Source organism: Phyllostomus discolor, chromosome 8 (assembly GCF_004126475.2).
Source record: "Phyllostomus discolor isolate MPI-MPIP mPhyDis1 chromosome 8, mPhyDis1.pri.v3, whole genome shotgun sequence".
Taxonomy (NCBI): Eukaryota; Metazoa; Chordata; class Mammalia; order Chiroptera; family Phyllostomidae; genus Phyllostomus; species Phyllostomus discolor.
The window spans coordinates 110,369,710-110,395,092 of record NC_040910.2 but is presented as its reverse complement, the minus strand read 5'-3'; the positions used below and the strand labels follow the sequence as shown (position 1 = coordinate 110,395,092).

General features: G+C 65.7%; 2 protein-coding genes across 4 annotated transcripts; both read left to right on the top strand.

Moving 5' to 3' along the window:
• Positions 1–173: 173 nt before the first annotated feature.
• On the top strand, positions 174–8,246 carry FDXR (ferredoxin reductase). The gene is made up of 12 exons (XM_028521558.2): positions 174–346; positions 1,122–1,219; positions 3,969–4,064; positions 4,261–4,383; positions 4,603–4,716; positions 4,988–5,089; positions 5,811–5,918; positions 6,162–6,246; positions 6,345–6,544; positions 6,630–6,801; positions 7,474–7,644; positions 7,786–8,246. Exons 1-12 carry the CDS (start codon positions 265–267, stop codon positions 7,914–7,916), a joined length of 1,482 nt encoding a protein of 493 aa, XP_028377359.1. The 5' UTR covers positions 174–264; the 3' UTR covers positions 7,917–8,246.
• A 3,992-nt stretch (positions 8,247–12,238) lies between these two features.
• On the top strand, positions 12,239–25,152 carry GRIN2C (glutamate ionotropic receptor NMDA type subunit 2C). Of its 3 annotated transcripts, XM_036034104.1 has the most exons (14): positions 12,239–12,818; positions 13,036–13,327; positions 14,119–14,532; positions 16,352–16,950; positions 17,307–17,421; positions 18,329–18,540; positions 18,681–18,843; positions 19,095–19,248; positions 20,197–20,322; positions 20,624–20,853; positions 21,272–21,432; positions 21,947–22,134; positions 23,056–23,288; positions 23,629–25,152. In XM_036034104.1, the coding sequence occupies exons 3-14, from the start codon at positions 14,134–14,136 to the stop codon at positions 24,733–24,735; spliced, it is 3,687 nt and encodes a 1,228-aa protein (XP_035889997.1). In that variant the 5' UTR covers positions 12,239–12,818; positions 13,036–13,327; positions 14,119–14,133; the 3' UTR covers positions 24,736–25,152. The 3 variants fall into 3 exon arrangements, with proteins under 3 accessions (XP_035889997.1, XP_035889996.1, XP_035889995.1); XM_036034103.1 differs by lacking the exons at positions 12,239–12,818; positions 13,036–13,327 and having other exon boundaries at positions 13,424–14,532; positions 18,681–18,810; XM_036034102.1 differs by lacking the exons at positions 12,239–12,818; positions 13,036–13,327 and having other exon boundaries at positions 13,426–14,532.
• Positions 25,153–25,383: the final 231 nt, after the last annotated feature.

Here is a 25,383-nt window from a genome sequence, read left to right as displayed (position 1 = left end):
GAACCGGAAGTCGGGGGGCGGGCCTTCAGCAGGAGGGGGTGGGTCCAAGGGCGGGCCTCCCTTTTGGGGGCGGATCCTTTCCGAGCACGGTGGGTGGAGCAGCCACACCGTGCGGTCCCAGAGCGTGAGAGGCGGGACTTGGGGCGGGCCCGAGGCTGTGGGCGGGGTCAGGGAGGGGCCGGGTCGAAGCCCGCGCCCGGCGCGGAGCGCAGGACAGTTCTCGGTAGCAGATCCGCTGGCCGGCCCCTCGGATCCGTCCCAGCCATGGCCCCACGGTGCTGGCGCTGGTGGCACTGGTGGTCGGCGTGGCCTCGGACCCGGCCGCCTCCCGCCGGGAGCACCCCGGGTAGGAGCTGGGCACCCCTGGGGCTGGATGGGAGCGCGGGAAGGAAGGAAGGCCTGAGAGCGCTAAGTGGAGGGGCTGGAGCCGAGCTGGGACAGAGCTCGAGAAGGGCGAGAAAGGGGCCGGGGCAAGACCGGAGGGTGCACTCACGCTGAGAGATGGGGTGGTGTACGGGGGCAGACTGGGGCCCTAGCTGTGCGGGGGATAAGGTGCCCTAAGGCGAGACAAGGGTCAACAAAGGGGAGAGGGGAGACCGAGATGTCCACAGGTGGGAGAAAGGGTGAAGGAGGGCGATGTGGAGGTCCGTGGGGCACGAGGGAAGCCTGCGGTGAAACGGGTCTACAGGAACGAGACGGGTCTGTTAGGACAATACAAGCTTCTGTGGCGAGAGGGTCAGAGAGGCAGTACCGGGGAGCACTGTGGGAAGATCCAGGCTGGGGTGATACGGGTCCGCTGGAAGGATGAGGTATTCTGCTGGGTGCGTAGGGAACTCCCTAAGGAAAATGTGCTGGGCAGGGCGACTCAGGAGAGGGTGGTGGGAGTTGCTGAGGAGACCGTCTTTGGAGACATGGTTCATACGTGGAATGTGGGGTTCTGAGTGAAATCACAGTCTTTGAGTTTCGGATGAAATACGGAACCCTGCAAACGCCAAAGCTTTGACAAAAAAGAGGAGCGCGAAGCCCGGGAAGCTCCCCCTAGTGTTCCACACTGAGGTAGCTTTGAAATTGGGGTGGGAGCGTTGTTCTGACCTCCCTCGCCCCCCGCCCCCCATCCCCAGGCTCCTGCCAGCGGTTCTCCACGCAGGAACAGACCCCCCAGATCTGCGTGGTGGGCAGCGGCCCAGCCGGCTTCTACACTGCCCAACACCTGCTAAAGGTAAGCCGTTCCCTCCTGGCTCCCTCACCCACCATTCCCTCACTTTCTGCTCCAACCCTAAGGGCAAGCCCCACCCACTCTGGGGTCCCCAATGGGAAAGGGGTTCCCAGCCTATCTGGACTAGACACTCTCTACACGCTTTGTCACCTACACCTGGAGATTATGCATATCTGCAGGATGACTTCATCCGGCCCCTCATCTTCCCTGCTTTCTTCTCTGTCTCCACTCCGTCCCCAGCACCCTGCATCTCCAGGCTCTAGCCCCTCTTCTTGGGGTTTCCTGGAACTTTATCCGCCTCACTGTGCTTTCCTCTCCGATGGCCCCATTCCTCCCCCTGCCATGCTGTTCTTTCAGCCTGCTCTCCACCGCCTGAAGGCCAGCGTCTCAAGGCTTACAGTGCTGGCCTTGGTGCACGGGGCCGGCCCCACGATTACTCATTACTTTTGAGACTTGGCCAGGCCTTGGACCTTGGTGGGAGGAAGGGAGAACCATGGTGGGGGGAGGAGAGAAGGGGGGCCCAGGCTGACTAAGACATGCAATGGTGGCCTTGCTCTGGAGGGACTGGGAGTGCCCGTGAAGGGGCAGGAGAAAGGATGGAGGGATTCGTTACACACACACACACACACACACACACACACACTTGCAGATACTTACAAGGTATTGTGGCCCAGTTGTCCCAGGACATGGGCCTCAGTGTCAGAACTGGGGGCGTCCTGGGGGACTGAGAGGAGGTGGTCGCCCTGCTGCACAGCCACCTGAGCGCGCCTCCCACACAACACAGGGGAAAGAGCTGATCACGGCGGTGGGACCGGCATACACCGGGTCGGGGGGGTCAGTGAGGAAGAGTTTCCTGGGGAAGGTGCGTTTGACCTGCACTAAAGGAGGCTGAGGGCCTGCCACAGGCGGGGGGTCATCCCAGGCAAAGCTGCCATGTGGCCGCACAGCCCCGGGCTCTGGGCAGAGACCAGAGATATCGTGGGGGCTGGGGAGGCCCTGGAGGGCTTTGGGTAAGGGGCACTGTGCTAGCTGAACTGGAATTGGGGGGGGGTGGAGATGGGGCCTTCCAGGCAGGATGGTCAGTGCCTCCACTGGGAGCAGAGGCTCTGGGGGGGACCGACTGGACAGGCTCGAGGAGCCCCCCAGGGTGTAGGCTTCGGGTGGCTGTGTGGAAGGGGCAGGGGCGTCAGACTCACTTTCACTGGGGGCCACATCAGCCTTGCGGTGGCCTTCAAAGGGCCAAACGTACTTTTAGGACTGTGTACATGTCACTACTCCTTAACAGTTAAGCAGGAGCTTGGTGCTGCCGCCGGGTAGGAACAAGGTGGAGGGCCGGATTTGGCCCTGGGGCCTCGTGTTTGCCACTTGTGCAGTGCAGGGACAGAAGGGGCGGGGCTCGGGGGAGGGGAGGGGGCTGTGATCGGGTGGGCGTGAGGCGTCTGGGGTGAGCTGTCCAGGGCTCTCAGGTCTGGGCAGGAGGGGAAGAGGAAAATGTCATCAAGCCCACGGGGACTGGAGGTCACAGAGGGGAGCGGAGGAAACCTCCCCAGGGGGCGTGTGCCTGGCGAGAGGATGGGTCCCCAGATGGGAAGAATCTCAGAGAATGTTTCTGTTAGAAGGGGGGGGCAGAGGAAAAGGGGCTTGAGAAAGAGGAGCGGGAGGGACAGGAGGGGGCGGCAGCCAGGAGGGCACTGGAGGGCTGGAGAGGAGAGGGCCGGGGAGACAAGGCCAGCGGGGCAAGGTAACGGCGATAACCAGCAGACACGTCAGGCGGAGTCAGCTTGATGGAGGTGGCCTTGGAGAGGGCAGGGTGGCCTGGAGGGAAGGACCCGCAGCAGGAAAGAGCAGAAGATAATGCGGGGTTGTGTAAGGTGTTTTCCCCCAGGCTGAGCAGTCCGAACTTGGCCTCGTGGCGGTGGGCAGCGGGGAGCGTTCCTGAGCGAGGCAGTGGCCTGCAGCAGCAGCAGCACCAGTAACCACGGCTCTGGTTGGCTGCCGCTCACTGTGCGTCAGGCCCTGGGCGAAGCGCTTCCCGCCTCGCTTGGCGAATCCTGAGCATCGTGCCCATCGTGCCGGAAGGGATGTTCTGTGGTTCAGAGAAGTTAGAGAGCCAGAGTGTGGGGGCGTCCCGTGGCTGTTGACCCCGAAGCCAGAGTGCCCCGTCAGTGGGGTGTGAGCGGGCACGGATGGGGAGAGTCAGGAAACATGGAGGGGTGGGGCTGGGCCGGGGACAAGCAACGGAGTCGGGGGAGGGGATCTGGACGCCAGTGAGGAGGCGGGCTGCTTCTCTCTCCCTCCGCCTGCCACATGCCCAGCTGTGCTCCCGGCTCCCTGTCCAGCTTGGCGGGCTTTCCAGCAGGACGACCTTGGAGACCACAGCCGAGGCAGCGTGGTTCTCAGGTCATCAGCCTGGCTGGGCATTTCTAGAAGCATCGAGGGGTTCGAAGGCGGGGCTGTGTGGACCATCGGGTCCCCCTCTGGGGGGAGGGGCAGGCTCCCACCCGCCTGTTAGCCGAGTCTCACCGTCTCCCCTGAGGGGCGGCCCTGGCGGTCTGATCTCCGGGGCCCCACTCCTCTTGTCTGGGGAGATGGGGAGTCTGGGGGTCTCTTCCTCCTTGCAGAGGGCTGAGGCCTCTTTGTGTCCTTGGCCCATTGAGCTGGGCTCTCCTGCTCTGTCTGGGAAGGGGCGGCCCCGCCCCTCCTCTCCCCTGGCCCCTCCCCCGGCCCAACTGCCCTCTGCCTTGCTCCCCAGCACCACAGCCGGGCCCACGTTGACATCTACGAGAAGCAGCTTGTGCCTTTCGGCCTGGTACGCTTTGGCGTGGCACCTGACCACCCCGAGGTGAAGGTGGGTCTCTCTCGGCACAGCATGGAGGGTGGGAGACTTGGGTCAAGGTGAGGGGGCTCTCTGGCCACATGTAATGACCCCAGACCCTGTGGATGCCACCCAGGTTCCATCTGGGGACATCGTGGGGTGAGGGTGGCACGGGCATGGTCCCTGGAGCTGTCCCGCCCTCTAAGCCCTGCCACTCTGGGCCCCGCAGAATGTCATCAACACCTTCACCCAGACGGCCCACTCCGACCGCTGTGCCTTCCACGGCAACGTGGCCGTGGGCAGGGACGTGACCGTGCCAGAGCTGCGGGAGGCGTACCATGCGGTGGTGCTGGTGAGTGCAGACGGGCAGGGGAGGAAGGGCTCTGGGGCGGGGCAGCCGCAGGAAGTGGAGGCTGAGGGATGGAAGTCCCGGCAGGGAGTGAGGCCCAAACCACTGGGCGTGGCCTGGGGTGGAAGCTGGGGAGCAGGAGCTGGCTGGAGCCCCTGGAGGCTGTGGCGGGGGGCAATCTGGCCCCTTAGCGGGTGCTGAGGACTCTGGGTCTCCCCTCAGAGCTACGGAGCAGAGGACCACCGGGCTCTGGAGATTCCCGGGGAGGAGCTGCCCGGAGTGTTCTCGGCCCGGGCCTTTGTGGGCTGGTACAACGGGCTTCCTGAGAACCGGGAGGTGAGTCTGGGGTGCACCCCCACTGCCTCTTCCTCCCCACCCCTCAGCCAGGGCTGGGCGAGAAGGAGCCCTCTCTGGGACTTGCTGAGATGAGACGTGATGTGAGAGGTCAGGCTGAGGGGGCGGGAGGTCACCTGGGGAAGCAGGCCCCTGGGGTGGGGCCAGGTGGGCGAGGGGACCGAGCGAGGCCCAGAAACCCCCAAGGGCGGTGGACGGGTAGCCTGACTACAGCCAAAGCGAGGGGTCCCCTGTCCCGACCTCTCCCCTCCAGCTGGCGCCGGACCTGAGCTGTGACACAGCCGTGATCCTGGGCCAGGGGAACGTGGCCCTGGACGTGGCCCGGATCCTGCTGACCCCACTTGAGCACCTGGAGGTGAGTGGGTGGGGCAGGGGCAGGAGCGGGGAGGGGAGGCCACGCTGAGGACAGGGTGCCCCTGCTTCGCGGGGCTCAGGACTCACCCCTACAGGCTGAGCTCCGGGCCTCCGCTTCCCTGTGGTGTCGGGCAGGGGCCTTCGGGAAGGCAGCCCGGCAGCCTCATCTCCGACAACTTCTCCTTCGCGTTCCGAACTCTCGCTGTGTGGCCTTTACAAAAAAAAAGTATCCCGTGGACCTCAGAATGCTGCTTGGAACACTCACCTCACCTCGTGCCAGTCAATCTTTTGGTTCTTAGCTCAACTGCCCCTCCCTTCCGCAAGTCTTATCCCTTCCTCCCCTAGGCTTGCCCAGCGTTTTGAAGGATGCGGTGACCACTTTAATTTTGCATTTATTGATGAGTATTTGATAAGTCTTTCTCCACCAGACCAGAGGCTCCGTGAGGGCTGGAACCACGTCTCTTTTGTCCACCGTTAACGCCCCTCTCCCCTGCCCCTTGCCTAGTGCCCTGTGCGCGGTAAACCTTTGTTAGAGAGACCAAGCATGGGACTGGTTTGCTTCTGGATTGAGCCATTTGCAGAGTTGGCGGCAGTGCTCCATCCGGCCACCAGGGGGCGCAGTGGTGCACGTTCCGGCTGTCGACCTTCCCAGGCTCCAGGTGGGATGTGACCCAGTGGAGAGGTTCCTGTAGGATGACTCCAAGGTCCTCCTTTTGTGCCAGAAAACAGACATCACCGAGGCGTCCCTCAGGGTACTGAGGCAGAGTCGGGTGAAGATGGTGTGGATAGTGGGTCGACGTGGACCCCTGCAAGCGGCCTTCACCATAAAGGTGCTGGGGCCGGAGGGAGACGGGCCAGGGTCCTACGGGGATGGTCTGCCCTTCGGAGGTGGGGCAGGGCGGAGCCCCTGGGAGTGGGTGCTGCTGCCTGGGGTGGGAGAGGGGAGCCAGACGGGGCCCAGTGCCCTCCCCGGTGGTGGCGGTGGCCCCCACCTGGCCTGGCTCTGGGGTAAGCCCGGGAGTGGACAGTGCTCTGGACCTGACCTCCTCCCCCACCCCCACCCCCACCCCAAGGAGCTCCGGGAGATGATTCAGTTACCAGGAACCCGGCCCATTTTGGATCCTGCGGATTTCTTGGGCCTCCAGGACAGAATCCAGGGTGAGGGGCCCTGGCCTGGCCCCCAGCTCCCTGGGGAGGGCACTTGGGGAGAAGGCTGTAACCCGGGACGGCCCTGAGACGCTCTCTGTTGCTGACAGAGGCGCCCCGGCCCAGGAGGCGGCTGACGGAGCTGCTGCTCCGAACGGCCTCGGAGAAGCCAGTGCGGGAGGAGGCTGCCGGCCAGGCGCTGGCCTCCCGAGCCTGGGGTCTCCGTTTTTTCCGAAGCCCCCAGCAGGTGCTGCCCTCACCAGACGGGCGGCGGGTGGCAGGCATCCGCCTGGCAGTCACCAGGCTGGAGGTGAGTCTCCTGTCACCCAAAGACACCCCTGCTCTTGAGGCTCCTCGCTGCAGCCGGGTGTTGCTGCCCACACTTCTCCCCGCAGGGCACCGGCGAGGCCGCATGCGCAGTGCCCACTGGGGACACGGAGGACCTCCCTTGCGGCCTGGTGCTGAGCAGCGTCGGGTATAAGAGCCGCCCCATTGACCCCAGCGTGCCCTTTGACCCGAAACTTGGTGTCATCCCCAATGTGGAGGGCCGGGTCGCGGACGTGCCAGGTGAGAAGGCGCGAGGAGGCTAGGCATAAAACTGAGAGGGGACCGGGGGGCTGGTGTCTCCTGGGGCCGTTCATGGTCCTTCAGTCACCCAGCTGGTGGGCTGAGAAACTGCTCTGAGCCAGGCCCTGGGGGGCTGGGCCCTGGCACCCAGCCCCGGCCTCCCCCCACCGGCCCGAGGGGAAGTTCCCAGCCCAGCCGAGGTGCCTGCCTACGTGTGGTTATTACATCGTTCCATTTACGGAGGGCGGCCTGTTCTGGGCCAGGCCCTGTGCTCCTGCTGGGCTTGGAGATTCGAAAGCAGGCAGGGCCTGAGGGGGAGGGGGTGGCTTCCAGTCTGAACACCCACACGCCTGCCTGTTGCTCAGGGAGTGCTCACAGGGGCCTGCTGAAGGTGGAGGTGGGCGGGCCCCAGCCCCTTCCCCCGGCAAGCTCAAGCTCCGGGTCTAAGGGAAACTGAGGTGCAAGGGGGGATGGTACAGTGAAAGCGGGTTGAGCAGTGTCTGGGAGGGGCCAGTGGCCACAGTGGGCCCAGCGGGTGGGCTGCGGGGAGGACTTGGGGTGTGCAGCTGCGGGTGCACACGTGTGCACACCTGTACACCCTGGACGCACAGCCTGCCAGGCGAGCATCCGGCCACCTGTCCTTCTCTCACCCCCCGCCCCCACCCCCGCCAGGCCTCTACTGCAGTGGCTGGGTAAAGCGGGGACCCTCGGGGGTCATCGGCACTACCATGACCGACAGCTTCCTCACCAGCCAGACGCTGCTGCAGGACCTGAAGGCCGGGCTGCTGCCGTCTGGCCCCCGGCCTGGCTACTCGGCCATCGAGGCCCTGCTCAGCAGCCGAGGTCTGGGCCCCTTGTGAACTGAGGGCAGGGGCCTTTCCTCTGGCGGAGGGGGGTGGGGGGGGGGTGCGGGGGAGACGGAGGTTGCTCCTGGCTGGGATGGGGGAGGGGCTGGGGCAGTGACTCCTCCTTCCTCTGCCTCAGGGGTCCGGCCCATCTCCTTCTCGGACTGGGAGAAGCTGGACGCTGAGGAGGTGTCGCGGGGCCAGGGTGCTGGGAAGCCCAGGGAGAAGCTGCTGGACCCTCGGGAGATGCTGCGGCTGCTGGGGCGCTGAGCCCAGGCCCCGGCACAGCAGGGTGGGAGAGTGCTGTTCAGGGGCCGGGGCCGGGCCAGTCGGAGCGGACTCTGTAGCCCAGCTGCCTCCCCGGCCCGCCCTGGCACGGGGCCTGGGCTGCCTCTGCCAGGGACCAGTGTGCACTACCTCCTGCCAGAAGGATGCCCTCGCCGGTGTTGGTTTAACCCTCGGCAAGGAGATGACCCCAGTTAGGGATCGGTGGAGGTGCGGGCTGACCTTCCTCCCTCTCCCCTCTCCCGCTGGACTGTGGAGGGTCACCGGGTCCAGAATATGCCGGAAATAAAACAGCTGCAACCGAGGGCCAATGGTTGATGTGCCTGTGATTTCTTCTGGGGCCTGGGGGTCACCTTCCAGCGGCAGCTCCCCTCCAGTCGCCAGGTGGCGCTGCAGAGCCAGCTCCCCGCTCCGGGGCCTCGGGGCTGGAGGCGGCTTTGGTAGCCAGTCCTCCTGGCGCTGGCCCTCCCTTCCTCTCCTTGGCCCTGCTGCTGAGGCCTGCCTTCTGCGCACACAGCAGGCACCCTGGGACCCCGGCCTGCCCGCTGCGCTGGCCTCACCGGCTGGTTATCCCCTGGTGCAACTAACACAAGAAAAAGGGAGTGAAGGGACGGGGGCAGCAGCTTGCTCCAGCCCCTTCCCTTGGCCCCCACATGTGCCCCAGTCTGGTTCCAGTGCCTTCCCTGCCTTGTCGGTTTCCGGCCAGGTCAACGAGCCAGCAGCGCTAAAATCTCCGTAGCGCTCTGCAGTTTACGAAGCGTGCGCACTGTCTGAATACCAGTCCCCGAGACACCGACTTCACTCGACAGACTGGGGGATCCTCAGCGTTAAGTGGCCCTGGGCACCCAGCTAGTGAGCGCGGGCTCAAACCCAGAGCGCTGGACCCGTGTTTGTTTGTTTTCTGAGGCCGCCGTGGCCCCGAGTGTCAGGCTAGGGATACAGTGTGGAGAGGGGACCCGGCACCCGGGCGCTGAAGACGCGCGCGGGCGGCAAGGAGGGGGTGGAGGGGTGCGGGCTGTGGGCGGGCGGCTGGGCCGGGGCCGAGGCCGAGGCGGGTGGAGGCGCCGGCCCCGGTGGGGCGGGCTGCGCGGGCAGCGGTGAGCGCTCCGCCACAGCCAGCTGGCGAGCCCCAGGAGCCGGAGGCGCGGCGCGAAGCCCAGCCCGGACCGGGAAAGCGGGAGGGGCACGAGGGGGCGGGCCCGGCCCAGCTCTCCAGGCCGCACCAGCGGCAGCGGCCCGCGAGCCTGGGTGCTGGCGCCCGCTGAGCTCTGACGGAGTGCGCTAGCGCGCGCGGAGCCGAGGCGCCAGGACCGGCACCTAGCGGGAGGCAGCCAGTGCGGGCTCCGAGCTCCGGCGCAGCGCCCCTTCCCCGGTGAGTGGCAGACGGCGAACCCCGGGCGCGAACTTGGTCAACTTGGGGCTGGCTTGGGCGCCGCGGAGACAAGGACGGCAGAGACAGGCGCGGGACGCACGGGGAGAGTTGGGCTGGCGTAGGAGCCTGAGGAGTGTCAGTCGGGGACCCGGACCCTTGGGGACCGGGCCTGGGGTTTGGACCCGGACGGGAGGAGAGGAGGGGAGGCCGAGGTGACAGGTGCGCGGCGGATGCCGGGGAAGGACGCGAGCGAGGCGCCCGAGACGCTCGTCTCCCGGGTCGTGGAGCCCTCCAGCTGCTTTGCCTGGCACTGCGACAGCGCGGGGGGTGGGGCCGTGCTGGGACGGGGGAGCCTGGGCTGCGGGACCCCCCAACTGTTGCTGCGGGAAGACGCAGGGGCGGGGAGCGGAGCCGGGAGCTGGCGGCACGGCTGGGTGGGTTCGGCTGGGTTTGGCTGGGTTTGTCCAGAGCGAAGGCGGCTGGAGCCGGTAGAAGCAGGGAACAGGAAGGGGGCGGGGGGGGGGGTGACTCCGGGGCCCCGCCCTCCTGGCTCCTGGGGTCCGCTGAGCTCCTACAGCGCGTCTGCCTTCACACCCCTCCTTCACCCCCCCCCCCATGAGCCCCCAAGCCCTCGCCTCCCAGCCCTCCCCCTGCCTCCCCTAGGCGGGCGGGAGCTCCCTCCTCTGACCCCAAGGAATCAGCAGCGTAGGCTTCATGGGGTGGTGGGATCATCCCAAATGCTGACCCTGCGCCCAGTAGACCCAGGCTCCGAGGACAAGGAAGAGAGGGTGGGCCGAGAGGCCCCGGGAGCGCTGGGAGCCCCAGGGCGCTGGGCTCTGGCTGCGGCGCCGGCAGGTTGCTCTGGTCTCCAGGGCTCGGACCCTGATCTCGGAGAGCGGGGAAGGGAAGCCAGAGCCTGCTTTGGAGAGCGAGTGGCACCTTGTCCTAGGCCGGCAGGGCCAGGACACGCGAAGGCAAAGGCGTCCAGTGGTTAGAGGAACCCCAAGGTGAGCCCTCCGAGCCACCCAAAGGTCCTGCTGGGCGAGGGAAGCGGGAATTCGGGTGGCCCTGAGCTCACCCTAGTCTGCAGTCACCCTGGTTCCCAGCCCTGCCGGCCTGATGGGACTTCGGACCTGGTCCCCCAGCCCTCTGATGGTGGCACCATCTTGGCTGGGTCCCCAGTGTGGGGCCGAGGGGACATGGAGGGAAGGAACTTCTTTGGGGCTGGTGTATTAGGTCTCGGAGCCCGTCCAGTTTCCGGCTGTGCGAGTCTGTGTCCAGACTCCGTACTAAGGATTTGTATAGGCAGGCGAAGGGGACCGGTAGGCCGGAGACTGGGCTCCTGAGTTTGCTCCAGGCCGCTGGGCTGGCCTGGGCTGTGCCCCGCGCACAGCCCCGCCTGCCCGGTGAGCTCTGCCCCCTCCTCCTCCCCCTCCCCGTACCCGCGGGGCGTGGGGTGAAGACTCAGCTTGAGGGCGTGGGAGGGGGGGCCTGCGAACTGGGGATGTCAGTAGCGGGTAGCAGCTAGTTGGGGGGCACGGAGCGCGTGGTGCCCAGTTTGGCCGCCAGGAGGCGTGGCGCGGGTCCCCGCCGGGAGTCTCCGCCGCGAGTCACCGCCGCTGCCTCCGCATCGCGAGTGTCCTTGAGCCGCGGGTGACAGTGGCTCTCGCCACTCGCGCCCCCTCCTCCCGTGGGGGGAGCCTGATGCCACGTTCCCTGTGAATTATTTATCACCGGCCTAAAAATACCCCGAACTTCACAGCCCGAGTGTAAGAGATTCCAGCCGAAGGGAGGGGGTGGGGCGCCCCCAGGGGCGCACGGAAGCAGTGGGGTGGGGGGGAGTAGGTCTCGGAGGAGCAAGACCTCAGTGCCCGAACCAGCGACCGAGAGAGAGACGGAGGGGCGGTCTTCTCCCCCTGACGCCTGCGTTCGGGATTGGGCTCACCGAAAGGGAGGGAGGGAAACCCGACGGCAGGGCCGAGGCGGCTCACCGGAAGGGCCGTGGCGCCTCCCGCAGCTGGCGTCCCTCTGCTCCGGGGAAGCAGCGCAGCGGGTGGGCTCCGGGCCTGGCAGAGTGGGGGAGCCATCGTGCCCGGGGTGTGTGCGTGAGAGTGCATGCTCCGGCTCAGGAGCCTGCGCGTGCTTGGGGGAGCTGGGGTGGGCGCTGGGGGGAGAAGTCTTAAGCACGTAGCAGTGCCCAGGCCAGTCAAGGTGACGCTGAGCGTTCCTGAAGACTGACCATTGCCACCCGCTCCCCGCCACTGATGGCGTCCGTGTGTTCATCATACCTTAACTTAGTGCGTTTGTGAGAGGCACGGACCGCAGGTGGGTGGACAGAGGTCTCTAAGACAACAGTCCACTGTGGGGCCGGGGCATCATTGAGGGGGCAAATACCTGCGGGGACAAATACCTGTCAGGGCAAAGTGACGCAAGCCACCTCAGAGGCATAGCTGGAGCTCCCCACCCCAGGACAGGCGGGCAGGGGTGGGTAGGAAGCAGTCACCTGGCTCAGAGCCCCTGCCCCCAGAGCCGTGCCGTCTCCCCTCTGAGTGTCCAGAGCCTGGGTGGACTAAGGCAGGTGTCCCGTGGGAGAGGGATTGAGGTTGCACTCTGAAAATTCTGGAGCTTTGTCAGGTAGACCAGTGGAGGGGCGCACAGGTGGGTGGGGTGCGTGGAGATCTGCCCAGGAGACCGAGGTGTCTGGATGTCATGTGTGGGCACCAGGAAGCGGCTGTGCTGTTGCAGGAGGGGTGCCGTCGTGGCCAGGGGGCGGGCGGGCAGGCAGGGCTGGGCAGATGGGCGGTGGACAGGTGGGAGGCCAGGCGGAGGCGACGGGGAGATGGGCCAGGGCCAGGGCTGGGTATGACCCTCCTGCCTTGTGGAGTGGCTGGGGGCCACGTGGCGATGGTCTCCCTGAATCTGCCCACTGCTGCCTGAAGCTCAGACACTCGGCTGACTGGGCCCCTCCCTCCAGGGGTGTTCTGCGACCGCTCCCGGGGGGAGGTGCACCCTGCGCCCACCTCCTCTGCTCGTCAGCCCCAGCCCCAGACGACACACTCCTATTAGCCTGCGTCTCTGGGGTCGTGCCCCTGGGCCCTTGACAGTCCTGTGTTCCACAAGAAACAAAATGAGAACTGCATTTGCAATTTAAACTTTCGATGGAGCCACCATCGAAAACCATAAAAAGAAACCGGTGAAGTCCATTTTAGCAGTGCGTTTTGTTTAACTCAGTGTATCTAAAGTGCTATTTTTCAACATGCAATCAATAGAAAAAGATTAGGGTGACATTTTACTTCTGTTTTTTCTCCCTGAGTCTTCCACATCCAGCGTGTATTTCATGCTTACAGCACCCCTCGATTCGGACGAGCCCCACTTCCAGGGCGCATGGCCACGGGTGCCCGGCGGTGGCTGCTGTACTGGACAGCGAGGACCTGAGCCTGCAGCCGGAGGCGGCAGCAGAGGCTCGGGGCTTCCCGGGGGCAGGCAGCCCGCAGGGGCTGGGGGTGTGAGCACAGGTGAGTGCCTCAGCGCCTTGGCAGGTACGACCTGCAGTCCCTGACTGGGGCTGGCTGCATGTGGGGTGGGGTGGCATGCGTGGGTCCCGCCCCAGACTCACCCTGTCTCAGGCTGGCAGCCCCATGCTAGGAAACCCTCGCTGGGGGAGATCTCAAAAGCACCAGAATGAGGACGCTGTTCCCTCCCAGCCCCCAATCCTGTCTCCTCTCACTGCAGGTAACCCGGGCCCACCCTGGTCGCTCTTCGGCGCGCCCCTGCTCGGAAGTTCCGTTGGGGATCTGATGAAGATGGAGAGGGCCACGGATCTGTGGCCGACGGCCCCCGGGAGGGAGAGCCGCGTCAGTGGGCACCACTCGCTGGCTTGGCTCTTGGTCCCAACCCAGAGCAATGACGTTCGTTTAGCAGGGAGACTCGGCAGGCCCTGGGCTTAGGTTAAAAAAGATCGTGCACACCAGCGATGGCCTGGGAAGCAGCTCCTGTGTAAGACCGGACCCGGAGCCCGGAGCAGGTCAGTGCTGGCGCCCCCTGCTGGGGAAGACCTGTTGCTAGCTGAGGCCCCGGGGGAAGGGTAGGTAGGGGAGCCTGGTGCCCAGGAAGGGATGGCACTGTGCCAGGCAGGCCACGCTGAGCAGGGCCCATGGGATGTTAGATTCAGTTGAGAATGGAGAATCAGGGTAGGGGTGGGGTTGCGGGGTGTCACAAGAGCTGCCTTTCCTCACCTGGCTGGCAGGCTGTCACCTACCTGTAGGACGAGGATGCTGTTGACAGCAGGAAGCCCTCACACTGCTGTGAAGCGGCTCCTGTGATGATGCAGGCAAGAAAGTGTGGCTCAGAGAGGGTGAGCCACTTCCCCAAGGTCACCCAGCTAGGAAGTGGCAGAACTGGGACTTGAACTAGGGTCTGTTTGACCTAAATCCAGGCACTGGGACACCAGACTAGCATTTTCAGAACCCAGAGGGACATGTGTCCAAAGGTCTGGCCTTTCTAGCAACCCGTGCTGTTGACAATGGGATGGGAGTAATGGGTGCGTGCGGTGGCTCCTGTTCGTCCCGCCCCTGCCCTCCTGGGCGGCCCTCAGGTGCTCAGCTAATCTCTCCGTCCCTCTCTCTCCCTGTCTGTCCGTCTGTGTCTGTCTGTCTCCCCCTCTCTGCCTCTCTTTGTGGAGGGAGGTTCCCCCTCTTCTCTTCCACCCTCTGGATGTCTGTCGCTTTGACTCTGGCCCTCACCTCCTGTCTTGCTGTCCATCTTTTTCTCCATGCCGCTGTCTCCTTCCCCGTGCCTGCCCTGATCTCTCCGCAGGACCCTCCAGTGGACATGGGCGGGGCCCTGGGGCCAGCCCTGCTGCTCACCTCGCTCCTCGGTGCCTGGGCAGGGCTGGGCCCGGGGCAGGGCAAGCAGGCTGTGACGGTGGCCGTGGTGTTTGGCAGCTCGGGGCCGTCACAGGCCCAGGCCCGGACCCACCTCACCCCCCAGAGCTTCCTGGACCTGCCCTTGGAGATCCAGCCGCTCACCGTGGGGGTCAACAACACCAACCCCAGCAGCCTGCTCACCCAGATCTGTGGGCTCCTGGGCGCCGCCCGTGTCCACGGCATCGTCTTCGAGGACAACGTGGGCACTGAGGCCGTGGCCCAGATCCTCGACTTCCTCTCCTCCCAGACTCACACGCCCATCCTCAGCATCAGTGGGGGCTCGGCCGTGGTCCTCACCCCCAAGGTGCCCTTCCAAACTCGCGTCCCCTCGTCCCTACGGCCGGGAGCCAGGCTGGGGCTGGGGGGAGCGGGGCTGAGTCTGGGCCAGGGAGAGACTGAAGTCGTATGGGGGTCTTGCGTCCTTACCCTGCGGGGGAGAGCATCCAGGGGCCGCCACTGTCTGAGGCGTGGGCAGGGCGCGCTCTCAGAGAGCGTATATCCTGTGGGGAGAAGGTTCTAAACGCACTCACCTGCGGTCACAGTGAGAGCAGGTGTTCTGGAGGGAAAACGCAGGGTGCCACCCACAGGGGAGCTAACGGCGCCCCCATGCGGACTGGGGGTGGTTCCACATGGTACTGACGCTGAGACGGGCGGGTGAGGGGAGCTGGTGTGTGCTGTGTGTGTGTAGGGGGGGGTGGTAGGGAGTGTTCCAGGCAGAGGCAGGAGGTGGTGCGAACACCCCGAGGTGGAGCTCAGAGTGTCTGAAGACCAGAGGAAAGCCTGGAAAGGAAGGTGGGGTCCCAATCATAGGGGAAGAAATTTGGGGTTTACCCTAAGTCCGGAGCCAAAGAATGTGCTCAGGGGAGACTCTGGTCTGAGTTGCTGTTCTTTTATGAGTTTTCTTTATTTCAGGGAATTTTGAGCACACATAAGAGTATAGTGACCCCACATACCCCGCCCATCCAGCCTTGACCGACCCTGCCCATCCTTGCCCCCACCCCATTCTCCCCCTTCTGTGTTACTGAGCAAAGCCCAGGCACCCCGTTATTCCATCCACAAATATCTCTCAGTGTATGTCTAGCAGATAAGGGTTAAAAAAAACCCACCATATATTGTCACATCTAAAAATGACGAAAATCCCTTAACATCCTCAAATATCCAGCCACTCTTTAAAGCTCCCCCATTGTCTCATAAATGGGATACATGTTCGCTTTTGTTTGTTTGCTCGATTCAGGAGCCGAATTGGGTTCCCAGGTCGCAGGTGGTTGGTCCGGCTTCTGAGTCCCAGCCTCTAGCTCCGCCCCCACCTTTCTTTTCTTTTCTTGCGATTTATTTGTTGAAGGAACCAGGTTACCAGACCTGTAGAGTTTCCCCAGTTTTCCTTTTTATTTTGTCTTATTTTTGTAATTTAAAGATTGGGATAGTCGGAGTGGGGTGAGACCCTGGAGGCGCTGCAGCGGCCACGGGGAGCCCCCAGCGAGGAGCGGTTTGCAGCAGCCCAGGCTCGCCCTGGGCATTGGTGGCGGCCGAGGTGGGGGAGGAGGGATTTTCTCATCCCCAGGGCTCCCCGGAGTATGGCCCTTTCCCAGTGATCTTTGGGCCCCACATTGGCTCTCAGCACAGCGGTTCTCCACCGTCACAGTTCTTTAGAAAAACACTCAAGGCCAGCGTCCCAGGTCTGAGATTCCGCTCCGTTGGTCTGAAGCATCATCGCTTCTCAAACTAGCAGGCTCGGGAATCACCTGACGAGCTTGTTGCCACACTGATTCCCGGGCGCCACCGCCAGGGACTGTGATCCAATGGCTGTGCGATGCGCCCCGGAATTTGCATGCCCAGCAAGCTCCCAGGTGACGCGGACACTGCGCTCCAGCGCCGATGGAATGGGGGGCCGGGCATGAGCATTCGGAAAACTCTCCAGGTCACCTAATGGGCGGCCGTGGTTAGGAACTATCTCTGGGGCGGGGGGCGGTTTCACTGGGAAGGGGCTCCCGGGACTCACAGCACCTTCCGACGCAAAGGCGTCCGAGCGCTGACCCAGGGAGCGGAAGTCGGGGCGAGGGCGCGGGGCGGCACTAGCCCCGCCCCGCCCTCTTAGGCCCCGCCCCGCCCCTCCCCTCCCCCAGGAGCCGGGCTCCGCCTTCCTGCAGTTGGGCGTGTCCCTGGAGCAGCAGCTGCAGGTGCTGTTCAAGGTGCTGGAGGAGTACGACTGGAGCGCGTTCGCCGTCATCACCAGCCTGCACCCCGGCCACGCGCTCTTCCTGGAGGGCGTGCGCGCCGTCGCTGACGCCAGCTACATGGACTGGCGGCTGCTGGACGTGCTCACCCTGGAACTGGGCCCCGGCGGGACGCGCGCGCACACCCGGCGCCTGCTGCGCCAGCTCGACGCCCCGGTGTTTGTGGCCTACTGCTCGCGCGAGGAGGCCGAGGTGCTCTTTGAAGAAGCAGCGCAGGCCGGCCTGGTGGGGCCCGGGCACGTGTGGCTGGTGCCCAACCTGGCACTGGGTAGCACCGACGAGCCTCCCGCCGTCTTCCCCGTGGGCCTCATCAGCGTGGTCACGGAGAGCTGGCGCCTGAGCCTGCGCCAAAAGGTCCGCGATGGCGTGGCCATCCTGGCCCTCGGCGCCCATGGCTACCTGCGCCAGCACGGCACTCTGCCCACCCCGGCTGGGGACTGCCGCAGCCACCCTGGGCCTCTTAGCCCTGCCCGGGAGGCCTTCTACAGGTGGGCACCTGTCCGGGGCATGTGACTCCACGGGGTGTGTCCCTCCGGGGACCTGGGTTGGCAGTGAGCTTGGTCTTGGTCTTGCTGGCTACCACTGGCTAGTGTGCCCCGGGGCCAAGCTCCTTCACCTTTTGGGGCACTAGATTCTTTATGTGAAGAAAAATTGGGGGGAGGGGTTGAGGGTGTGGGAGAATCGCAGCAGCGCACACGGGGAAACAGAAGAGCGAGCATACGACGAATGCCCCCTGTGGCCAGTGGTGGCAGGGCGGAAGGTGGGGAGGGGCCGTCTGCTCCCCGAGCCCGGCTGCAGGCGGGGCTGCGGGAATACCCAGGCTTCTCTCCCCGTGTGTGCACAGGCACCTGCTGAACGTCACCTGGGAGGGCCGCGACTTCTCCTTCAGCCCTGGTGGGTACCTGGTGCAGCCCACCATGGTTGTGATCGCCCTCAACCGGCACCGCCTCTGGGAGATGGTGAGAAGGGGGTGAGCCCGGGGGCCCTCGTTTCCTTTCATTTGGTCCGAGGCTGAGCAAAGAGTCCCTTCTGTCCCTTATCCTACCCCTCGTCCTTCAGGTCTCAGGTGGGACATCTCCCCGGGAGGCCTTCCAGGCCCTTAGGCTGGGCGAGGCACCCCAGCCCCGGGCCCCCACAACGCCCTGGCCTCCCGGCACTGCAGAACTTACCGGCACACTTACTGTACAGCCCTGCCCCTGCAGGAGTAACCCGCAGCCGTGCTGGCCAGACAGACGTGAACAGATGGAGTGTGGGGAGACTGGGGCTTGAGTGTGCTGTGTGCAAAGCATTGTGGGTAGAGAGAAGAGGGGCAGGAATCAGTTCTGCCTTCAAAGGAGGAAATGGGGGCTTCACAGAAGTTGGGACATTCAGGATGGGTTGTGGGAGGCTGAGTAGGAGCCCACCGGGAGGGAGGCTAAGCTGGCAGAGACGGAGGGGCAGGAGGGCTTGGGGCATTTGTAAGTGAGGTGTCTGGTGGCGCGGAGACTGAGGAACAAGAGCGCATGCAGCAACGGTGGAGATGCTGGGGTCACATGTCCGTACCAAGGCGGGGCAAGGGGTGTGGTGAGAGGCTCGGGTGTGGGCTGCAGGGAGGTGCCGAGGGCCGGCAGCTGTGTGGGGGCTGGGCTGGAAAGCAGGGGGACCGGAGCTGGGGAGCGGGGTGCAGGAGGCCCTCCCTCCAGGCCCATGCCCAGCCCTGGGGCCCCCGACTCTCCTGTTCTCCCAATGACCTGAGCCAGGCCCTGCTCTTCCTGCTCTGAGCACCCCTAGGTATGGGAGGGGGATCCTTGGCCCAGGCGGGTCCCACCCAGAGGGCGGGGGTAACAGGGCCGGAGGTCTCGGGCTGAGGCCGGTCGCCCTCTGCAGGTGGGGCGCTGGGACCGCGGCGTCCTCTACATGAAGTACCCGGTGTGGCCTCGCTACAGTGGCTCCCTGCAGCCCGTGGTGGACAGCCGGCACCTGACGGTGGCCACGCTGGAGGAGCGGCCCTTCGTCATCGTGGAGAGCCCGGACCCCGGCACGGGCGGCTGCGTGCCCAACACGGTGCCGTGCCGCAGGCAGAGCAACCACAGCTTCAGGTCCGCGAGAGCCCACGGAGGCCCGGCGTGAGCTGCGAGGCATTGCGTGTGCCCTCTGCTCGGGCGTGGGGGCGGGGTCCCTGTGCCAGGCTGGGCGGGGCGGCCGGCTCTGACTCCTGGTGCTCCCTCGGTGGCAGCAGCGGTGACACGGCCCCCTACACGAAGCTTTGCTGCAAGGGCTTCTGCATCGACATCCTCAAGAAGCTGGCCAAGGTGGTCAAGTTCTCCTACGACCTGTACCTGGTGACCAACGGCAAGCACGGCAAGAGGGTGCGCGGCGTGTGGAACGGCATGATCGGGGAGGTAGGCCCGCCCCCAGGGTCCGCCCACCCACCCTGAGCCCACCCACCCATGGCCCAGCTTCTTAGGGTCTCCCATCTGGCAGGGGAGACTGGGCTGTCCCCGACGATGCCCCCTGGGGTGGTCAGCCCTTAGAGTGGAGAGGACCCCAGGTGGGAGCAACGGACTCGGGGTGCTGGTGGGTGCTGGAGGGGACCGGGGGGAGGCCGGGGTGAGTGCTCCAGCCTGGGGGGCCCCTCCTCCCGCGGCCCCAGGTGTACTACAAGCGGGCGGACATGGCCATCGGCTCCCTCACCATCAACGAGGAGCGCTCCGAGACCGTGGACTTCTCCGTGCCCTTCGTGGAGACGGGCATCAGCGTGATGGTGGCGCGCAGCAACGGCACCGTGTCCCCCTCCGCCTTCCTGGGTGCGATCGGGTGGGCGGGGCTGGCTCTGGGGTGGCGGGCCCTGGACGTGGGTGGGGTGTAGGGTGGGGACTGGAGGGGAGTGGGTAAACGGTGGCCCCATATGAGGGACAGAAAGACCGGAAGGCAGGCTGGCTTCGGCTCCTGCCTAGGGGGCTGGGACAGCAGAGCGAGGGGCGGAGCTCCTTGGGGCACTGGAGAGACCCCCGGGGCATGGGGCACGGTGCCAGTTCCTGACTCGAGGATGAAGTCAGCACGTGTAGGGCGGGCAGCCCCCGTGCCGGGCCACACGCCGGGTGCTGGGGCACCGCGACAGTCCTGGCCTCCCCAGGGCGCCCTTTGGGAGGCCAGCTGGGACTTACAGGGTGGGCCTGACAGCTGTGAGGACAGGGGAGCCTCTCGGCCGAGAGCAGAGGAGGGGACCCGGCTTGGCCCCTTCCTGCTGTGTGCCCTTGGGCGAGTCACTGAGCCTCTCTGAGCGGGGCTCCTTGGTCATGGGGAAGACCAGACCACAGACTACTTCCTAGAGGGGTGTCAGGTGGCAGGCTGGCCTCTGACCCAGGGAGACGGGAAGGGCTTGTCAGAGACCCCAGGTCGGTCTCCCTGGCCCCTTGGGCCTTGGTGTCTGTGTCAGGATGAGGAGGAGACTTGACCTTGGAGGCCCTGATTCCAGGCAGAACCACCAGCTCATCCGAGTCGGGCCGGGGAGGGGCGTGCCGGATGGGAGTGTGGTCAGCGGGGCTGGCCGGAGAGGGAGGAGACGGGGTGGAGAGACTCTTTGGGTTTGCTGATGGGGCTTTGCGGGCGGAGTCTCGGGGCCGGTGCAGGTGAGGCTGGTCACAGGCGGCAGGATGGGAGGGGGGGCGGGCGGGGAGTGTGGGTACAGGCCTTCTTCCCCTGAGAGTACGTGGGGAGGAGAGGGCCAGCGAGCCGCCCCCCTCTGCCCGCAGAGCCCTACAGCCCCTCGGTGTGGGTGATGATGTTCGTCATGTGCCTCACCGTGGTGGCCGTCACGGTCTTCACGTTCGAGTACTTCAGCCCCGTGAGCTACAACCAGAACCTCACCAGCGGCAAGAGTAAGCTCCTGCCTGGGCCTGGGAGGAGGGGGTGGGGCTGGCACACCCTCAATGGGTGGGCTCAGGGCCACGGGCGCCCTTTGGAGAAGGCCAGGTCCCGGGGCAGGTCTGTGGCCTTTGGATACAGGCGGGGGCCAACGAGATCCGTGAGAGAGGAACAAGGTGAGCTGACTTGTCCTGGACTGGGGATGGTCCCCACCCCAGGACAGAGCGGGGACAGGGGCTGTGGAGGCAGGCGGGCTGAGACCTGAGCGTCTCCGGGCTGGACAGAAGGAGTCCCGGCGTCCCCTCCCACCCCCAGAGTCCGGGGGCCCGTCCTTCACCATCGGCAAGTCCGTGTGGCTGCTGTGGGCGCTGGTCTTCAACAACTCGGTGCCCATCGAGAACCCCCGGGGCACCACCAGCAAGATCATGGTCCTGGTCTGGGCCTTCTTCGCGGTCATCTTCCTCGCCAGCTACACCGCCAACCTGGCCGCCTTCATGATCCAGGAGCAGTACATCGACACTGTGTCCGGCCTCAGTGACAAGAAGGTTCTGGGGCCACAGCCGGGAGCGGGTCGGGGGACGCACGGGGCAGGGCCAGGCCTTGGGTAGGGGGGCCCAGGGCGGTGGGAGTCAGTCAGGAGCTGGGGAGCTGGGGAGCTGGGGGAGGCGGGGCCGGGTGGGGGCAGGGTGGAGGTAGCTCAGGGCCGCTGATGGAGTGGCCTTGGGCAAGTCTCTCTTTGTCCTGGGCTCAGTCTCCCCATTTGTGACACAGGGGTGGCCTGGACAGGACCTAACCCCATTCTGCCCTCACTGTGCAAGTTCCGACTATGGGAATGGGGTGGAGGGATGGGGCTGGGCGCAGGGCCTGGGGGGGGGGGGCGGGGGACTGCTGCGGGGGCGGGGGGGGGGGGGGCCTGGGCGGTTCCAGGGTGGGTCACAGATGGCGGCCGCTCTCCGCCCGCAGTTCCAGAGGCCTCAAGATCAGTACCCACCCTTTCGCTTCGGCACGGTGCCCAACGGCAGCACGGAGCGGAACATTCGCAGCAACTACCGCGACATGCACACCCACATGGTCAAGTTCAACCAGCGCTCTGTGGAGGACGCGCTCGCCAGCCTCAAGATGGGGTGGGTCCTCAGCCCCGCACTCGCCTTCCCCCCACGTCTCCCCAGGGACGACTCAGCTCCGCCCCTTCCTGAGAGGTCCCGGTTGGGGACAGTGAGGCTGGGCTGCCCCATAGGACTCCGGGGGGTAGGTGGTGAGGAGGCCTTGGGGCGGAGTGAAGCTTGGAGCGAAAACGGGTGCCCGTGTGTGGTCCCAGGTGCGCAGCCGTGGTGCTGACCAGGGCCCCGTCTTGCCCTAAGGTGGTGGTTGTGACTGTCTCAGGGTCTTAGGGGCGCAGAGGGCTGGGCGGAGAGGGTGTGTCCTCTGGGAGCAGAGAGGCCCCTTGCCTCCACAAGGAGGGGAGCTGGTGGGGTCCCCGAGCTACAGGAGGAGCTCTTCTCGCCGTCCCAGACCCAGCGGAGGCAGGGAAGGCTCTGATTGTTGTCCCCCCCAGGTGGTGGCCCAGACTCATCAGGCCCCAGGTGTGGTGTCCCCACCCCATAGGATCCCTGGCCTGAGGCCTCCACCTGTCCCTAGGAAGCTGGATGCCTTCATCTATGATGCCGCTGTCCTCAACTACATGGCAGGCAAGGACGAGGGCTGCAAGCTGGTCACCATCGGCTCTGGCAAGGTCTTTGCCACCACCGGCTACGGCATCGCCCTGCAGAAAGAGTCCCACTGGAAGCGAGCCATAGACCTGGCGCTCCTGCAGTTCCTGGGGGATGGTGCGTGCCGCCGCCGCCGCCGGGGGTGGGGCTGGGTCCCGAGCGGGCCACAGGGCCCGTGGCCGGCAGGGCTGTTCAACGGCTGGTCAGCATCGCCGTCGTTTGCCGAGTCCCGGGGGCCTGTGGACAGGAGGGGACTCCGGGGGTGAGAGTCCGGGGCAGTGTGTGTGTGTGTGGGGGGGGTAGTTGGAGGGGCTGGATGGGGACCTGAGGAAGAGATGGGTGTGCCAGGAGGACGTGGGAAGTGGGACTGGGGAGGCCCTGGAGGGCAGGAAGGCAGGAAGGAGCTCAGGCCACACAGTGGGGTTGGCGGTGGCTGAACTCTTTCCGTTTTCCACCTCGAGGTCACCCGGGTAGTGCCAAGGGCCTGCCTAGTCGCAGGGCCGAGGCCCAGGCCTGCCTCGGCACCAGGGGCTCCCGTGTGTGAGGGGTCCAGCGGGCCCTGCCCCGGAAGCCCAGAGAGAGCTTTGAGTTTAGAGTTCCAGGTTCCAACTGCCCTGGATAAGTAATGGTCTGACCTTCCCTCCATACCATAGGGATAGTGAGCGTGACAACCAGGAAGGTGCCTGCAGCCTCCTCAGGGGCCCGGCGCCATGCCTGGCGTGCAGGGGATCCATACGTGTCTGGCAAATAAACGAATGATAACATTTACCCAGCCAACCAGCTTTTGCTAGGTGCACGGGGGGTGGGCACGCCAGGGACGGGCATTGCCCTCCCCAGCACCCCATCTGCATTCCTTTCTTCCTGCTCATTGACACCCCCAACCCCCAATCCCGTCCCTGCCAGGCCGGTGCCTGTGTGGTCCTGCAAGGGGTGGAACCCTGGTTCCAGACCCTTCCTTGCTGGAGACTCGGGTGACCACTGGGAGGGTCCTTCCTGAGCGAGGTGTGTCTACCTCCCCGCCCCCCCTGCCCCGCCCAGGGGAGACACAGAAGCTGGAGACGGTGTGGCTCTCGGGGATCTGCCAGAACGAGAAGAACGAGGTGATGAGCAGCAAGCTGGACATCGACAACATGGCGGGTGTCTTCTACATGCTGCTGGTGGCCATGGGCCTGGCCCTGCTGGTCTTCGCCTGGGAGCACCTGGTCTACTGGAAGCTGCGCCACTCGGTGACCAACACGTCGCGACTGGACTTCCTGCTGGCCTTCAGCAGGGTGGGTACCTGTCCCACCCTAGACGGCGCCAGCATTAGAGCTGGCCGTGGTCTGTCTGCGGACACACAGTAGAAACCCTGGGAGGCGGCACGGCCTGCCAGCGCCGCACAGCTGAGAGGCAAAGAGGGGTTTAACCTCCTGGAGCCTCAGAGAGCTCCTGGGTAAACCCAGGGCAGCACAGTGCTGGCACATAGGAGACGCGTGAGAAATGCTAGTTGCTTCCTAGGACTTAGAGGTGCCAGGGCTGATGCCTGGGAGGAGGAGGCGGGCCTCCCGAGAGGAGGAGGCGGGCCTCCCGAGAGGAGGGTGCGCTCACAGCGCGTCTCCTACCTTTGTCCAGGGCATCTACAGCTGCTTCGGCGGGGTGCAGAGCCTGGCCAGCCCCGCGCGGCAGCCCAGCCCGGACCTCACGGCCAGCTCGGCCCAGGCCAGTGTGCTCAAGATGCTGCAGGCGGCGCGCGACATGGTGACTACCGCTGGCGTGAGCAGCTCCCTGGATCACGCCACGCGCACCATTGAGAACTGGGGCAACCGCCGCGCGCCCCTGGCACCCGCCTGCCCCGGCCCTCGGCCACCCACCCCTGACCTGCACCCGGACCTGAACTCCAAGGGTTGGGGGCCATCAGGCCGTGGCCGCGTCGCGCCGGGGCGCAGAACCTCTCAGCTCCTGGGCCGCCCTCCGACGCCACGGCCTCCCCTGCCCGACGTCTCCCGACGGTCGAACCGGCGGGCCTGGGAAGTGCGGTGGCCAGTGCGGACCGGTTGCTGCAGGCGGCACCTGTTGGCCTCCGAGCGGCGAGCGCTTCCGGAGCGCCCCCTATCGTCCGCGTGCTGCCACTACAGCTCCTTTCCTCGAGCCGACCGGTCCGGGCGCCCCTTCCTCCCGCTCTTCCCGGAACCCCCGGAGCCCGAGGATCTGCCCCTGCTCAGACCAGACCAGCTGGCCCGGAGGGAGGCCCTGCTGCACGCCGCCTGGGCCCGGGGCCCCCGCGCGCGCCACGCTTCCCTGCCCAGCTCGGTGGCGGAGGCCTTCGCCCGGCCCAGCCCGCTATCCGCCAGGTGCGCCCGCCCCACCTGCTGGCGTTTGGCGCAGGCGCATTCGATGCGGCTGCCGTCGTACCGGGAGGCCTGTCAGGAGGGCGCGTGGGCAGGCGTCCCCGTCTGGCCGCACAGACCGCACAGACCGCACGCCTGCCTCCACGCCCATGCCCACCTGCCGCTTTGCTGGGGGACCGTCTGCCCTCATCTCCCAGCCTGTGCCAGCCATGGCCCCTGGCTCCCTGGGGCCTGGGGGCCTCCTGGGCACAGGGGCAGGACCCTGGGGCTGAGTACAGGCTACAGGGACAGTGGGGGACTGGAAGAGGTCAGCAGGGCGGCCTGTGGGACGCATGGCTTCCTGGGAGCTTGCACCTGGAGGCGGATCAACAGCTTGGAGTCAAAAGTGTGAGGTGTGGGCTGCTCCGGCTGCTGGCTGGCTGCGTGCTCCACCTGGCGCTGCCCGAGCTCAGGGCAGGTGGGCTCGGACCTTTCTGACTTCTGCCCTGAAATCCTGGCCACGGAGCCCCAGTGGCAGTGTCTTCCATGGTCAGTTCAGTGGCCTCAGCGGCCTCAGGTCCTGGTGTGGGCTGGGCTCTTGCTGTCTTCTCTTCACGCCAAAACCTTCTCGCAGCACCTGGAGCCCCAGGAAGCCGCCGGCTCTCCCTGCTCTGCTATGAGCTGGTCCCTGGCTGCGGCGGCTGGGGGCTTGGTGTGGGTGCCCGGGGGCTGGAGCTCAGGTGGGGGCAGGCAGGGCTGCTCCACGCCTCTGCCCCGCTGACTGTACTTTCTTCTCAGAGTGTTGGGACATTAAACAAACCTTTTACAACCCAGCGGTGCTGGCTGCCTCGTTCTGCATCCTTTGGGCAACAGGAGCATCATGGGAATACCCCGGGCAGGAGGGCGTCTGCCTGGAGCAGGCGGTGGCTCCCTCCGGGCGAGCGTCTGGGAGGTGAGCCTGAGAGAGGGCTCCAGCAGCAGAAGCCACTTGGTATTCAGAGCCAGCGCCCGCTCACCCTGGTGCCAGACGGACGTGACCAACGTGCTCAGCAAGGGGGCT

Coding starts and splice junctions, on each gene's coding strand:
- FDXR (XM_028521558.2), top strand. CDS start 265: ATGGCCCCACGGTGCTGGCGCTGGTGGCACTGGTGGTCGGCGTGGCCT. Junction 1,220..3,968: donor CTGCCCAACACCTGCTAAAG/GTAAGCCGTTCC, acceptor CTTGCTCCCCAG/CACCACAGCCGGGCCCACGT. Junction 4,717..4,987: donor GGCTTCCTGAGAACCGGGAG/GTGAGTCTGGGG, acceptor TCTCCCCTCCAG/CTGGCGCCGGACCTGAGCTG.
- GRIN2C (XM_036034102.1), top strand. CDS start 13,831: ATGGGAGTAATGGGTGCGTGCGGTGGCTCCTGTTCGTCCCGCCCCTGC. Junction 21,433..21,946: donor CTCGCCAGCCTCAAGATGGG/GTGGGTCCTCAG, acceptor ACCTGTCCCTAG/GAAGCTGGATGCCTTCATCT. Junction 22,135..23,055: donor CCTGCAGTTCCTGGGGGATG/GTGCGTGCCGCC, acceptor TGCCCCGCCCAG/GGGAGACACAGAAGCTGGAG.